This window comes from Dicentrarchus labrax, unplaced genomic scaffold (genome assembly GCF_905237075.1).
Source record: "Dicentrarchus labrax unplaced genomic scaffold, dlabrax2021, whole genome shotgun sequence".
Taxonomy (NCBI): domain Eukaryota; kingdom Metazoa; phylum Chordata; class Actinopteri; family Moronidae; genus Dicentrarchus; species Dicentrarchus labrax.
Window position 1 is genome coordinate 819,229 of NW_026136716.1, and position 11,617 is coordinate 830,845.

The window sequence follows — 11,617 nt, forward strand, 5'->3', positions numbered from 1 at the left end:
AAAGAGAAGTTATCCTCACCCAACTAGCAGATGATACTACATTATTTTTTTAAAATGCCAGCCAAGTGCCAGTTGCTATCAAAACAATAGAATTGTTTTCTGCAGCTTCTGGACTCTTCTTCTCCCTTAAAGAAAGCGACACCTCCCAGGTTTGTAACATACCAATCAAAGATAAGATTACTTATCTAGGGATTACTATAATGAAAGATGAGGAGGAGAGATGCTCTGTAAACTATAATTTGATTAGTGATAAGACAAAGAAAAAACTTAATCAATGGCTGCAGAGAGATTTATCCTTGAAAGGACGAGTATTGTTGACAAAGGCAGAAGGTTTATCACGTCTTACATATGCAGCTATCCCCTTGTTTGTCAACAAAAAGCTCTGTAATTCCATTAATAAATTACTTTTCAATTTTATCTGGAAAAACAAGACGCATTATGTGAAAAAATCTGTTATCATGAACACTGAACGCGGTGGTCTAAACTTTCTTGATAAATTGGATAAAGCATTTTCTAAAAAATCCCACATCTACAAGCAATTTTATACCTAACTATATTTTCTCTCAGGTTGGAGGTCTAGAATATTTACTTTTGTGTGATTATGAAATAGAAAAAATTCCCTTAATTTTATCTAAATTCTACAAACAAATGCTCTTAGCGTGGTCGTTAATCTACAAACTTAACTTCTCCCCACACAGCTGCTTCATCTGGAATAATCGGCTTATTAAGTTCAAGAATAAATCTTTATTTTATAAAACTTGGTTCAATAATAACATCATTCTAGTATCCCAACTACTAAATGATAATGGAACATTGCTGAATTATTCCAATCACCCCAAAAGAGTTTGCAATTGTTATGGATGCCATCCCATCTGGTATCTTAACTCTCTTAAAAGGGACTGGACACCAGACTGTATACAGCTTCAGACCCTAAGCTGACCTCAGTTGGTAAAATATGTTTCGCTACCACAACGAGGAATAATAATCTTTATTCCAGAGAGATGTCACCAGTATCTCTAATGCTGTTCCCTATTGGTCTAACTTTGTTGACAACCTGAATTGGGGAAATATCTGGAACCTTCCTTACGAATAAAGTAAGAGAAGTCTATTTATTCCTTAGGGTTAAGCTAATGTGTTAACTGTTCTTTATGTGGAATATGTCCACAAACAACGGTGCACCTGTTCTGACCCTACACCACCACGTTCTGGAAAGATCTGTCCTGATACATTTCTGATAAACTGGTCTCTGATTTCTCTTTGTTGTGGAAAGATGTACTGTTTGGTTTCCATGACAACAAAAGTGAAAAACAGAAAGAAATATACCTAATTAATTTGTTGATCATTTTAGGGAAATATCATATTCACAAAGCCAAATTTAGTAACTCTAAACCTTCTTTTATTGCTTTTGGTAAGGAAACGGAACAATACATCAAAACCTGAATCTATGATTCAAAAAACAATAAAGCTGCTACAACCATCATTAATCTCTATTTTAATGTTTCTATCTGAATCTCCTCTGGCTCTATTCCTGGATTCATGACTCTGTCTGCTCTCACTGGCTGCATCATAAAGATTGAATAAAGATTATAAATAGACTAACAACCCACACACATATAAAGATATTTATATCTTTATATCAATATCTTTATATAAATAATGTATATATATAATATAAATAAACAGACTAAAACCTATACGTCGGTTACAGTCTGCATTGACCTCACCAATATGGCGGCCGCGACTGTCTGTTTGTACAGCAACCGAACTGTTAATAAAGTTTCGGGTTTTATAATTGACCCACAGCGACCACCGTACTCAACGGGTTACGGAATGCCTCCTTACATATCTGCTCTATATAACAACAACAACAACAACAACAACAACAACAACAACGCTTTAACAAGCAGGCAAATATTTACTTCACGTTCCTCCGTGTGTACGGAAACATTTGAGGGACGCACCGGAGGAACGAGCTGTTTGTGTTAGCATGACGGTGCTAACGTTAGCCACTTCCGGTAGTTTAGTAACAGTGTAATGACTCATTACCGACAGACAGGCTCTGCGGACAGACAGGCTCCCTGAAAGGTGACTCAGGTACATTTAAATTAAAGTTCTGACAGACTGAATATATTTATTTATATTTATTTATGTTTATTTATGTTTATTTATGTTTATTTATGTTTATGACGTCGCCTTCAGCAGGTAAACACATTTATTTACTCTGGAACTTTGTTTACTCTGAATGTTTCCTCCTGTGTAGCACAATGTAAACAACTTTAATTTTGGAAAGGTAAGCTTATATATCTTTAAAGATGTTGTTGATTGTGTAAAAACAATCTTTCTCTTCGTTTTATGAGCGAATAAAGTCTGAAAAAGGAAAACAAACCAACAGGAAGTGTGTGCAGCAGTGTAAACATCCCAGCAGAAACAGAAAACACATGTTTGGATGGACAATGAATAAAAGCAGAATAAAGATTCGTTCCTCAGGTGAGATGGCTCAGGTGCGGCGGGCAGTCAGTGAGGCATTGTGGGCGATGTGTGCGGCCGACTCCGTGTCCATGCCGGTCCACTGGTACTACGACATCGACGACATCCGGAGGGACTTCGGTGGCTGGATATCGGACTTCAACCCGCCCAGAACCAGACACCCGTCCAGCATCCTCAGCCTCTCCAACACCAGTGAGCCCCCCGGACGGCTTCCAGTGGGGTATTGCACAAAAGTAGGATAAAGAAATCCAGGCTAAGTCAAGCGCGGTTTGACTTAGCCTGCTCGGTGCATCCTGGTTTAATCGGTTGCACGTTTGCCGAGCCAGGATGAAAAGGTGCGGCTATGTTAAGCCAGGTGTAGATAGTCGGGATAAGTGCGTGTTCACGGCATACTGAAATAGACCTCGCGATCGCTCACAGAATCACCGATGGGAACATGGATAAGAGTCGCTGAACAACAGCTCCTGATGGAGTTCTATGAAGAGGTGGAAGATATAAGAAACAAAGGCAATACCAATGCCATAATTAAAGAAAGAGAGAAAGCCTGGCAGACAATAGCGGACCGGCTTAATGCTTCAGTAGTCCAAAACTGTACAATTAATAAACAGTGCTCCACTGGAACTGTCATCATTAGGCTCCAATTAAAGGACTAAAGGAGTTACTTTAAGTCCACTAATCAACTGTTGTACACTTTGCTTTAAATGTGGCAAGTAGAGGTTCATGTTACTTAAATGTAGAGTATGATTAAGTGCAAACAATTATCCACAATGTGTCATTTAATCTATTTTTATCTATTTTATCTTTCTATCCTTCATAAAGAACAAACTTGTCTGGCCATAAAAGGACCTAGCAGCAAGTTAAAGTTAAATACAAGAACATTTTGCAGGCTGGTCAGTGACTATAAAGTAGATAACAGTGAACAAATGAGGTGAATAGATTAGGTGTCTGCTGACATGTTGAATGTCTGTATGATTGTAGCAGTTAAAAAAAAGCCCATAGAACTGGCACAGGGGGCGGCCCACCAAGCCAGGATATGTGCTGCCAATGGTTCCTTTATTGAGGTTCTCTGCATCCCCAACAGAATAAAGGAAGCTCCCACTTGCAAAACATCTCACTGTAACACAGACCATCTGTGGTACAGTGAGAGCATGGCTTCCTGCTGTCTGGTGCTGTATTTTTGGACCCAGCAGCCTACATAAATATCTTAGTCCATCACCTGAGAATCTGTATCTCTCAATGAGATAGTCCTCTCCAACGGCCAATGGGTCTGACCTGTCCCAGAAGACTCTTTCATGACTAAATGCTCGTCTGAGGATTAGGGCTCCCTCATCCAGTACATCCTCCAAAAAAGGGCAAGCCATTATGAAGAGGGAACAGGTGTGAATAATATATATATATATATATATATATATATTATGGCATGCTGTTTAGGAAATGAAGCTTTGAATATATGGAATGAATCTTGGATATATGGAATGAATCTTTGAATATAAATGACTTGAAATACCAAAATGTGAGAATACTGAATGAAATTCAAAACCTAGTTGTATCCTTTTCATCAAAGTGATAGCCTTCTGAATTAGCTGGTTTTACAAAATGGCATCAGTTGAAATATTACAATACTTTCTTAAACTGGAAAACTTTTTTGCTTTTTCTGTCAGGATTTAGCCTGAGGCCTGTTGTAGTCGGCCTGCCACCATTAAAAAGGGAGTGAACTTCTTCGTCAGGAGAACGGTATTGGGCACGGGTACTATGGGAAGGATTGTGGCCCCTACAAGCACTTACCAATGAGTTAATAATGTCCTCATTGATCAGTATTGCTGCCACAAGGTTCCTGACTGACTCATTCTCACTTCTACAAGATGGCAGCAGTGCCTTGATGACAGGTCAAGTTTCATTCAATATATTCAAAGATTCATTAAATATATTCAAAGATTAATCTCTTAAACGGTATGCCATAATATATATACTATATTGCCCTTGTCACAGATTTCATTGAAAACACCTTTGCAACTTCATCAGCTGTGTTTTGTAATCTCAATTACTGCAATAAACACATATTTATGCAGTTTGACAAGCAGTCTTCATTAGCATAGCAATATAACACTTGGCCTGAGTAATAATACTACCACTTGAATCAATATAAAAAGACTGTTGCAATTACAAACAGCCAACAGATTTAAATGAAATGAGAAATGACAATATATATGTAATATTTTAATGCAGGATAATTAAAATGATGCAACATACATAGAAAGACCATGGACATGCTGTAAAACACATTAATTCCTCACAGGATTGACGGTGGAAATACAGGTGAATCACTAGGATTAATGTTAGCCCGGCTGTTAGCCTGGTCTGGAGCAGGCTAACTGCAGAGAATAAATCACCATAGTAACTTGGCCGGGATAAGTTTAACCTGCTTTCATGCAACCGACTTGAGGCTAAATTCATCCAGGATAACCAACATATCCCGGGTTAATCCCTTATCCTGGTTTTGTGCAATACCCCTCTGTTTGTTTGTTTGTTTGTTACAGCTTCCTGATTGTTTGTTTGTTTGTTTGTTACAGCTTCCTGTTTGTTATAGCTTCCTGTTTGTTTGTTTGTTTGTTACAGCTTCTTGTTTGTTTGTTTGTTTGTTTGTTGCAGCTCCCTGTTTGTTTGTTTGTTTGTTTGTAACAGCTTCCTGTTTGTTTGTTTGTTTGTTACAGCTTCCTGTTTGTTATAGCTTCCTGTTTGTTTGTTTGTTTGTTACAGCTTCTTGTTTGTTTGTTTGTTTGTTTGTTGCAGCTCCCTGTTTGTTTGTTTGTTTGTAACAGCTTCCTGTTTGTTTGTTTGTTTGTTACAGCTTCCTGTTTGTTTGTTTGTTTGTTGCAGCTCCCTGTTTGTTTGTTTGTTTGTAACAGCTTCCTGTTTGTTTGTTTGTAACAGCTTCCTGTTTGTTTGTTTGTTTGTTTGTTACAGCTTCCTGTTTGTTATAGCTTCCTGTTTGTTTGTTTGTTTGTTACAGCTTCCTGTTTGTTTGTTTGTTACAGCTTCTTGTTTGTTTGTTTGTTTGTTTGTTTGTTGCAGCTCCCTGTTTGTTTGTTTGTTTGTTTGTTGCAGCTCCCTGTTTGTTTGTTTGTTTGTTTGTTTGTAACAGCTTCCTGTTTGTTTGTTTGTTTGTTTGTTGCAGCTCCCTGTTTGTTTGTTTGTTTGTTTGTAACAGCTTCCTGTTTGTTTGTTTGTTTGTTACAGCTTCCTGTTTGTTTGTTTGTTTGTTTGTTTGTTGCAGCTCCCTGTTTGTTTGTTTGTTTGTTTGTAACAGCTTCCTGTTTGTTTGTTTGTTTGTTTGTTACAGCTTCCTGTTTGTTTGTTTGTTTGTTTGTTGCAGCTCCCTGTTTGTTTGTTTGTTTGTTTGTAACAGCTTCCTGTTTGTTTGTTTGTTTGTTACAGCTTCCTGTTTGTTTGTTTGTTTGTTACAGCTTCCTGTTTGTTATAGCTTCCTGTTTGTTTGTTTGTTACAGCTTCCTGTTTGTTTGTTTGTTACAGCTTCTTGTTTGTTTGTTTGTTTGTTTGTTTGTTGCAGCTCCCTTTGTTTGTTTGTGTTTGTTTGTTGCAGCCCCCTGTTTGTTTGTTTGTTTGTTTGTAACAGCTTCCTGTTTGTTTGTTTGTTTGTTTGTTGCAGCTCCCTGTTTGTTTGTTTGTTTGTTTGTAACAGCTTCCTGTTTGTTTGTTTGTTTGTTACAGCTTCCTGTTTGTTTGTTTGTTTGTTTGTTTGTTGCAGCTCCCTGTTTGTTTGTTTGTTTGTTTGTTTGTAACAGCTTCCTGTTTGTTTGTTTGTTTGTTTGTAACAGCTTCCTGTTTGTTTGTTTGTTTGTTACAGCTTCCTGTTTGTTTGTTTGTTTGTTTGTTACAGCTTCCTGTTTGTTTGTTTGTTTGTTTGTAACAGCTTCCTGTTTGTTTGTTTGTTTGTTACAGCTTCCTGTTTGTTTGTTTGTTTGTTTGTAACAGCTTCCTGTTTGTTTGTTTGTTGCAGCCGGCAGCGGTCGGACCGCCTGGTCGTCCGGCGCCAAGCGTCCCGAAGTGGTCGGGAACGTGATCCTCCACGACAAACTGAGCCTGTGGAAGTCGTCCGAGGGTTCGGTGCACTACCATCAAGGTGCAGACGGGTGATCATTGTTGCTAAGCTACAACGCTAACGTTAGCATGCTAACCTGTACCGTGGCTCCGTGTCCAGGTCTTCGGTCCGGTGGAAACACCCTGAACGTCCTCTGTTCCCTCCGAGCCGCCCGGTCGCTCGTCTCCGGTCGTTTCCCCGACGTCTCTCAGCCGGACGCTCGAGCCGCCGTGCTGTCAGACTACGTCCGCTTCCTGACCACGCCCGGCACGCACGACGACACCTACGCCGAGTCCTTCCACCGCTCCTTCTTCGCCGACTGGCAGGACGGCAGGCCGACCTCGCCGCGGCAGGTAAAACGAACGCGCCCAGGTGGAACCGTCGCCTCCCGGCTGCGGTTCGGATGTCACCGTCTTCACTCGCTGTGTTTTTCAGGTTCTGGCGTTTGCAGAGAAACGCTCGGGGCAGAAGTTGAGCTCCTCGTCCGCAGACAGCCAGCTGGACGCCATCGGCTGCCTTCCCATGATCCTCCCCTTCGTCCTGCTGTCCGCCTCGTCCAATGAGGAGCGAGCTGTGAGCGTCCTTCCCTTACTGCCGAGCTCATTGTGCCGATATGTTCCACAGGCTCTGCAGTAATTGTAGCTTTGACCCGAATCCTCAGGTTTCAGCAGCAGTGGAGTTCGTGAAGCTCTCCCACCCTCACCCCAAGGTTCCCGAGTACGTGTCCATCTACAGCCGGGCGCTGCACGCCGTTCTGGGCGGAGCCAGCGTCCGCCAGCAGGCCGAGCACGCTCTGAGGAGGCTGGACGCCTGGGACACCTGTCAGAACTACAGCCGCAGGGCCGCCAGGTACGACTGCACCTCCTCCTCTGCCTCCTCCTGTACCTCCTGCACCTCTACCTCCTCTATCTCCTCCTGTACCTCCTGCACCTCTACCTCCTCTATCTCCTCTACCTCCTCCTCTACCTCCTCCTGTACCTCCTGCACCTCTACCTCCTCTATCTCCTCTACCTCCTCCTCTACCTCCTCCTGTACCTCCTGCACCTCTATCTCCTCTACCTCCTCCTGTACCTCCTGCACCTCTACCTCCTCTATCTCCTCTACCTCCTCCTCTACCTCCTCCTTTACCTCCTGCACCTCTACCTCCTCTATCTCCTCTACCTCCTCCTCTACCTCCTCCTGTACCTCCTGCACCTCTACCTCCTCTATCTCCTCTACCTCCTCCTCTACCTCCTCCTGTACCTCCTGCAACTCTACCTCCTCTATCTCCTCTACCTCCTCCTCTACCTCCTCCTGTACCTCCTGCACCTCTATCTCCTCTACCTCCTCCTGTACCTCCTGCACCTCTATCTCCTCCTGTACCTCCTGCACCTCTACCTCCTCCTATCTCCTCTACCTCCTCCTGTACCTCCTGCACCTCTACCTCCTCTATCTCCTCTACCTCCTCCTCTACCTCCTCCTGTACCTCCTGCACCTCTATCTCCTCTACCTCCTCCTGTACCTCCTGCACCTCTACCTCCTCTATCTCCTCTACCTCCTCCTCTACCTCCTCCTGTACCTCCTGCACCTCTACCTCCTCTATCTCCTCTACCTCCTCCTCTACCTCCTCCTGTACCTCCTGCACCTCTACCTCCTCTATCTCCTCTACCTCCTCTCTCCTCTACCTCCTCCTGTACCTCCTGCACCTCTATCTCCTCTACCTCCTCCTGTACCTCCTCCTCTACCTCCTCCTGTACCTCCTGCACCTCTACCTCCTCTATCTCCTCTACCTCCTCCTCTACCTCCTCCTGTACCTCCTGCACCTCTATCTCCTCCTCTACCTCCTCTACCTCCTCCTGTACCTCCTGCACCTCTACCTCCTCTATCTCCTCTACCTCCTCCTCTACCTCCTCCTGTACCTCCTGCACCTCTACCTCCTCTATCTCCTCTACCTCCTCCTCTACCTCCTGCACCTCTACCTCCTCTATCTCCTCTACCTCCTCCTCTACCTCCTCCTGTACCTCCTGCACCTCTACCTCCTCTATCTCCTCTACCTCCTCCTCTACCTCCTCCTGTACCTCCTGCACCTCTACCTCCTCTATCTCCTCTACCTCCTCCTCTACCTCCTCCTGTACCTCCTGCACCTCTATCTCCTCTACCTCCTCCTCTACCTCCTCCTGTACCTCCTGCACCTCTACCTCCTCTATCTCCTCTACCTCCTCCTGTACCTCCTGCACCTCTACCTCCTCTATCTCCTCTACCTCCTCCTCTACCTCCTGCACCTCTACCTCCTCTATCTCCTCTACCTCCTCCTCTACCTCCTCCTGTACCTCCTGCACCTCTACCTCCTCTATCTCCTCTACCTCCTCCTCTACCTCCTCCTGTACCTCCTGCACCTCTACCTCCTCTATCTCCTCTACCTCCTCCTCTACCTCCTCTATCTCCTCTACCTCCTCCTCTACCTCCTCCTGTACCTCCTGCACCTCTACCTCCTCTATCTCCTCTACCTCCTCCTGTACCTCCTGCACCTCTACCTCCTCTATCTCCTCTACCTCCTCCTCTCCCTCCTCCTGTACCTCCTGCACCTCTACCTCCTCTATCTCCTCTACCTCCTCCTCTATCTCCTCTACCTCCTCCTGTACCTCCTGCACCTCTACCTCCTCTATCTCCTCTACCTCCTCCTGTACCTCCTCCTCCTCTACTTCCTTCTCTACCTCCTCCTGTACCTCCTCCTCCTCTACCTCCTCCTGTACCTCCTCCTGTACCTCCTGCACCTCTACCTCCTCTATCTCCTCCTGTACCTCCTCTATCTCCTCTACCTCCTCCTGTACCTCCTGCACCTCTACCTCCTCTATCTCCTCTACCTCCTCCTCTACCTCCTCCTGTACCTCCTGCACCTCTACCTCCTCTATCTCCTCCTCTATCTCCTCTACCTCCTCCTCTACCTCCTCCTCTACCTCCTGCACCTCTACCTCCTCTATCTCCTCTACCTCCTCCTCTACCTCCTCCTGTACCTCCTGCACCTCTACCTCCTGCACCTCTACCTCCTCTATCTCCTCTACCTCCTCCTGTACCTCCTGCACCTCTACCTCCTCTATCTCCTCTACCTCCTCCTCTATCTCCTCTACCTCCTCCTGTACCTCCTCCTCCTCTACTTCCTTCTCTACCTCCTCCTGTACCTCCTCCTCCTCTACCTCCTCCTGTACCTCCTCCTGTACCTCCTGCACCTCTACCTCCTCTATCTCCTCCTGTACCTCCTCTATCTCCTCTACCTCCTCCTGTACCTCCTGCACCTCTACCTCCTCTATCTCCTCTACCTCCTCCTCTACCTCCTCCTGTACCTCCTGCACCTCTACCTCCTCTATCTCCTCCTCTATCTCCTCTACCTCCTCCTCTACCTCCTCCTGTACCTCCTGCACCTCCTCCTCCTCTACCTCCTCTATCTCCTCCTGTACCTCCTCCTCCTCTACCTCGTCCTTTACCTCCTCCTCCACCTCCTCCTCCTCCACCTCCTCCTCCTCCTCTACCTCATCCTTTACCTCCTCCTCTACCTCCTGCACCTCTACCTCGTCCTTTACCTCCTCCTGTTCCTCCTCCACCTCCTCCTCCTGTACCTACAGAAGTGAACCTGTGTGTGTTTCAGGTGTGCGGCGTCCTCTGAGGAGCGTCTGAAGGTCCATCAGAGTGCAGTGAACTACCTCGGTCTCGCCTGCTACACTAAAGGTTCAGATGTTACCATGGAAACCTGCTGTATGAACCATGTGACCTCTGCAGCCTCGGAGCTGAGACTGTGTTTGTGTTTGTGACCCAACAGGAGCTCTGACCTCCATGTTTTATCTGGCTCACGAGTTTCATGACGACCCTCGAGGAGGAATCCTGGCCAACAGCAACTGTGGAGGTAATGAGCATCCTGTTAGCATCCTGTTAGCATCCTGTTAGCACTATGTTAGCATCATGTTAGCATCCTGTTAGCACTGTGTTAGCATCCTGTTAGCACTGTGTTAGCATTCTGTTAGCATCCTGTTAGCATTCTGTTAGCATCGTGTTAGCACTATGTTAGCACTGTGTTAGCATCATGTTAGCATCCTGTTAGCATTCTGTAAGCACTATGTTAGCATCCTGTTAGCACTGTGTTAGCATTCTGTTAGCACTATCTTAGCATCCTGTTAGCACTGTGTTAGCATTCTGTAAGCACTATGTTAGCACTGTGTTAGCATTCTGTTAGCACTATCTTAGCATCCTGTTAGCATTCTGTAAGCACTATGTTAGCACTGTGTTAGCATCCTGTTAGCACTGTGTTAGCATTCTGTTAGCATTCTGTAAGCACTATGTTAGCACTGTGTTAGCATTCTGTTAGCACTATCTTAGCATCCTGTTAGCACTGTGTTAGCATTCTGTAAGCACTATGTTAGCACTGTGTTAGCATCCAGCTGAACTGGGTCTTATAGACGTTGGGTCTGATTATTGTTGTTGTTTTGTTGTTCAGGTGTGTTTGTTGTTGTTTTGATGCTCCAGGTGAGAACTGTAACCGCGGGGCGGGGCTGGGAGCCCTGCTGGGGGCGGGGGGGTCGTACAGCGGCGCCGTCATCCCGCAGGAGTGGAAGGACGCGCTGAGAGACGCCCAGGAGTTCATCCCCGACATCCTGAAGGAGATGCAGTGAGAGCAGCGGAGGGGAGATTGTTTACTGACAAACAACAACAACAAACATTCAGTTTCTATTATGTTGTTTTTGTTTAATAATGAAAATGTTAATAAAGTTTTACCGTGATATTTTTGTTCTGTGGTTTGGTTGCAGGAATAAAACATTGATGTGTTATTATCAGTGTTGGGCAAGTTACTTTAAAAAAGTAATTAGTTACAGCTACTAGTTACTTCTTCCAAAAAGTAACTTAATTAGTTACTCAGTTACAAATTATAAAAGTAACTTCAGAAAGTAACTATTGCGTTACTTTCAAGTACATTTTTAAATGCTGCAATGTGAGCCCACCTCCACCCCTCTTTAACTCAACTTCAAATACATGTTCAATTATTAAATTATAAATCTGAATATT

The 11,617-nt window shown here is 44.7% G+C and overlaps 1 protein-coding gene across 8 annotated transcripts; it reads left to right on the plus strand.

Annotated features, from left to right (window-relative positions):
- Nucleotides 1-1,781: 1,781 nt before the first annotated feature.
- On the plus strand, nucleotides 1,782-11,334 carry LOC127378346 (uncharacterized). Of its 8 annotated transcripts, none has more exons than XM_051427023.1 (9): nucleotides 1,782-2,094; nucleotides 2,358-2,679; nucleotides 6,506-6,628; nucleotides 6,707-6,939; nucleotides 7,022-7,159; nucleotides 7,248-7,435; nucleotides 10,209-10,288; nucleotides 10,380-10,463; nucleotides 11,081-11,334. In XM_051427023.1, the coding sequence occupies exons 2-9, from the start codon at nucleotides 2,439-2,441 to the stop codon at nucleotides 11,224-11,226; spliced, it is 1,233 nt and encodes a 410-aa protein (XP_051282983.1). In that variant the 5' UTR covers nucleotides 1,782-2,094; nucleotides 2,358-2,438; the 3' UTR covers nucleotides 11,227-11,334. The 8 variants fall into 8 exon arrangements, with proteins under 8 accessions (XP_051282983.1, XP_051282985.1, XP_051282989.1 ...); XM_051427025.1 differs by having other exon boundaries at nucleotides 2,367-2,679; XM_051427029.1 differs by having other exon boundaries at nucleotides 2,488-2,679.
- The last annotated feature ends 283 nt before the right edge of the window (nucleotides 11,335-11,617 follow it).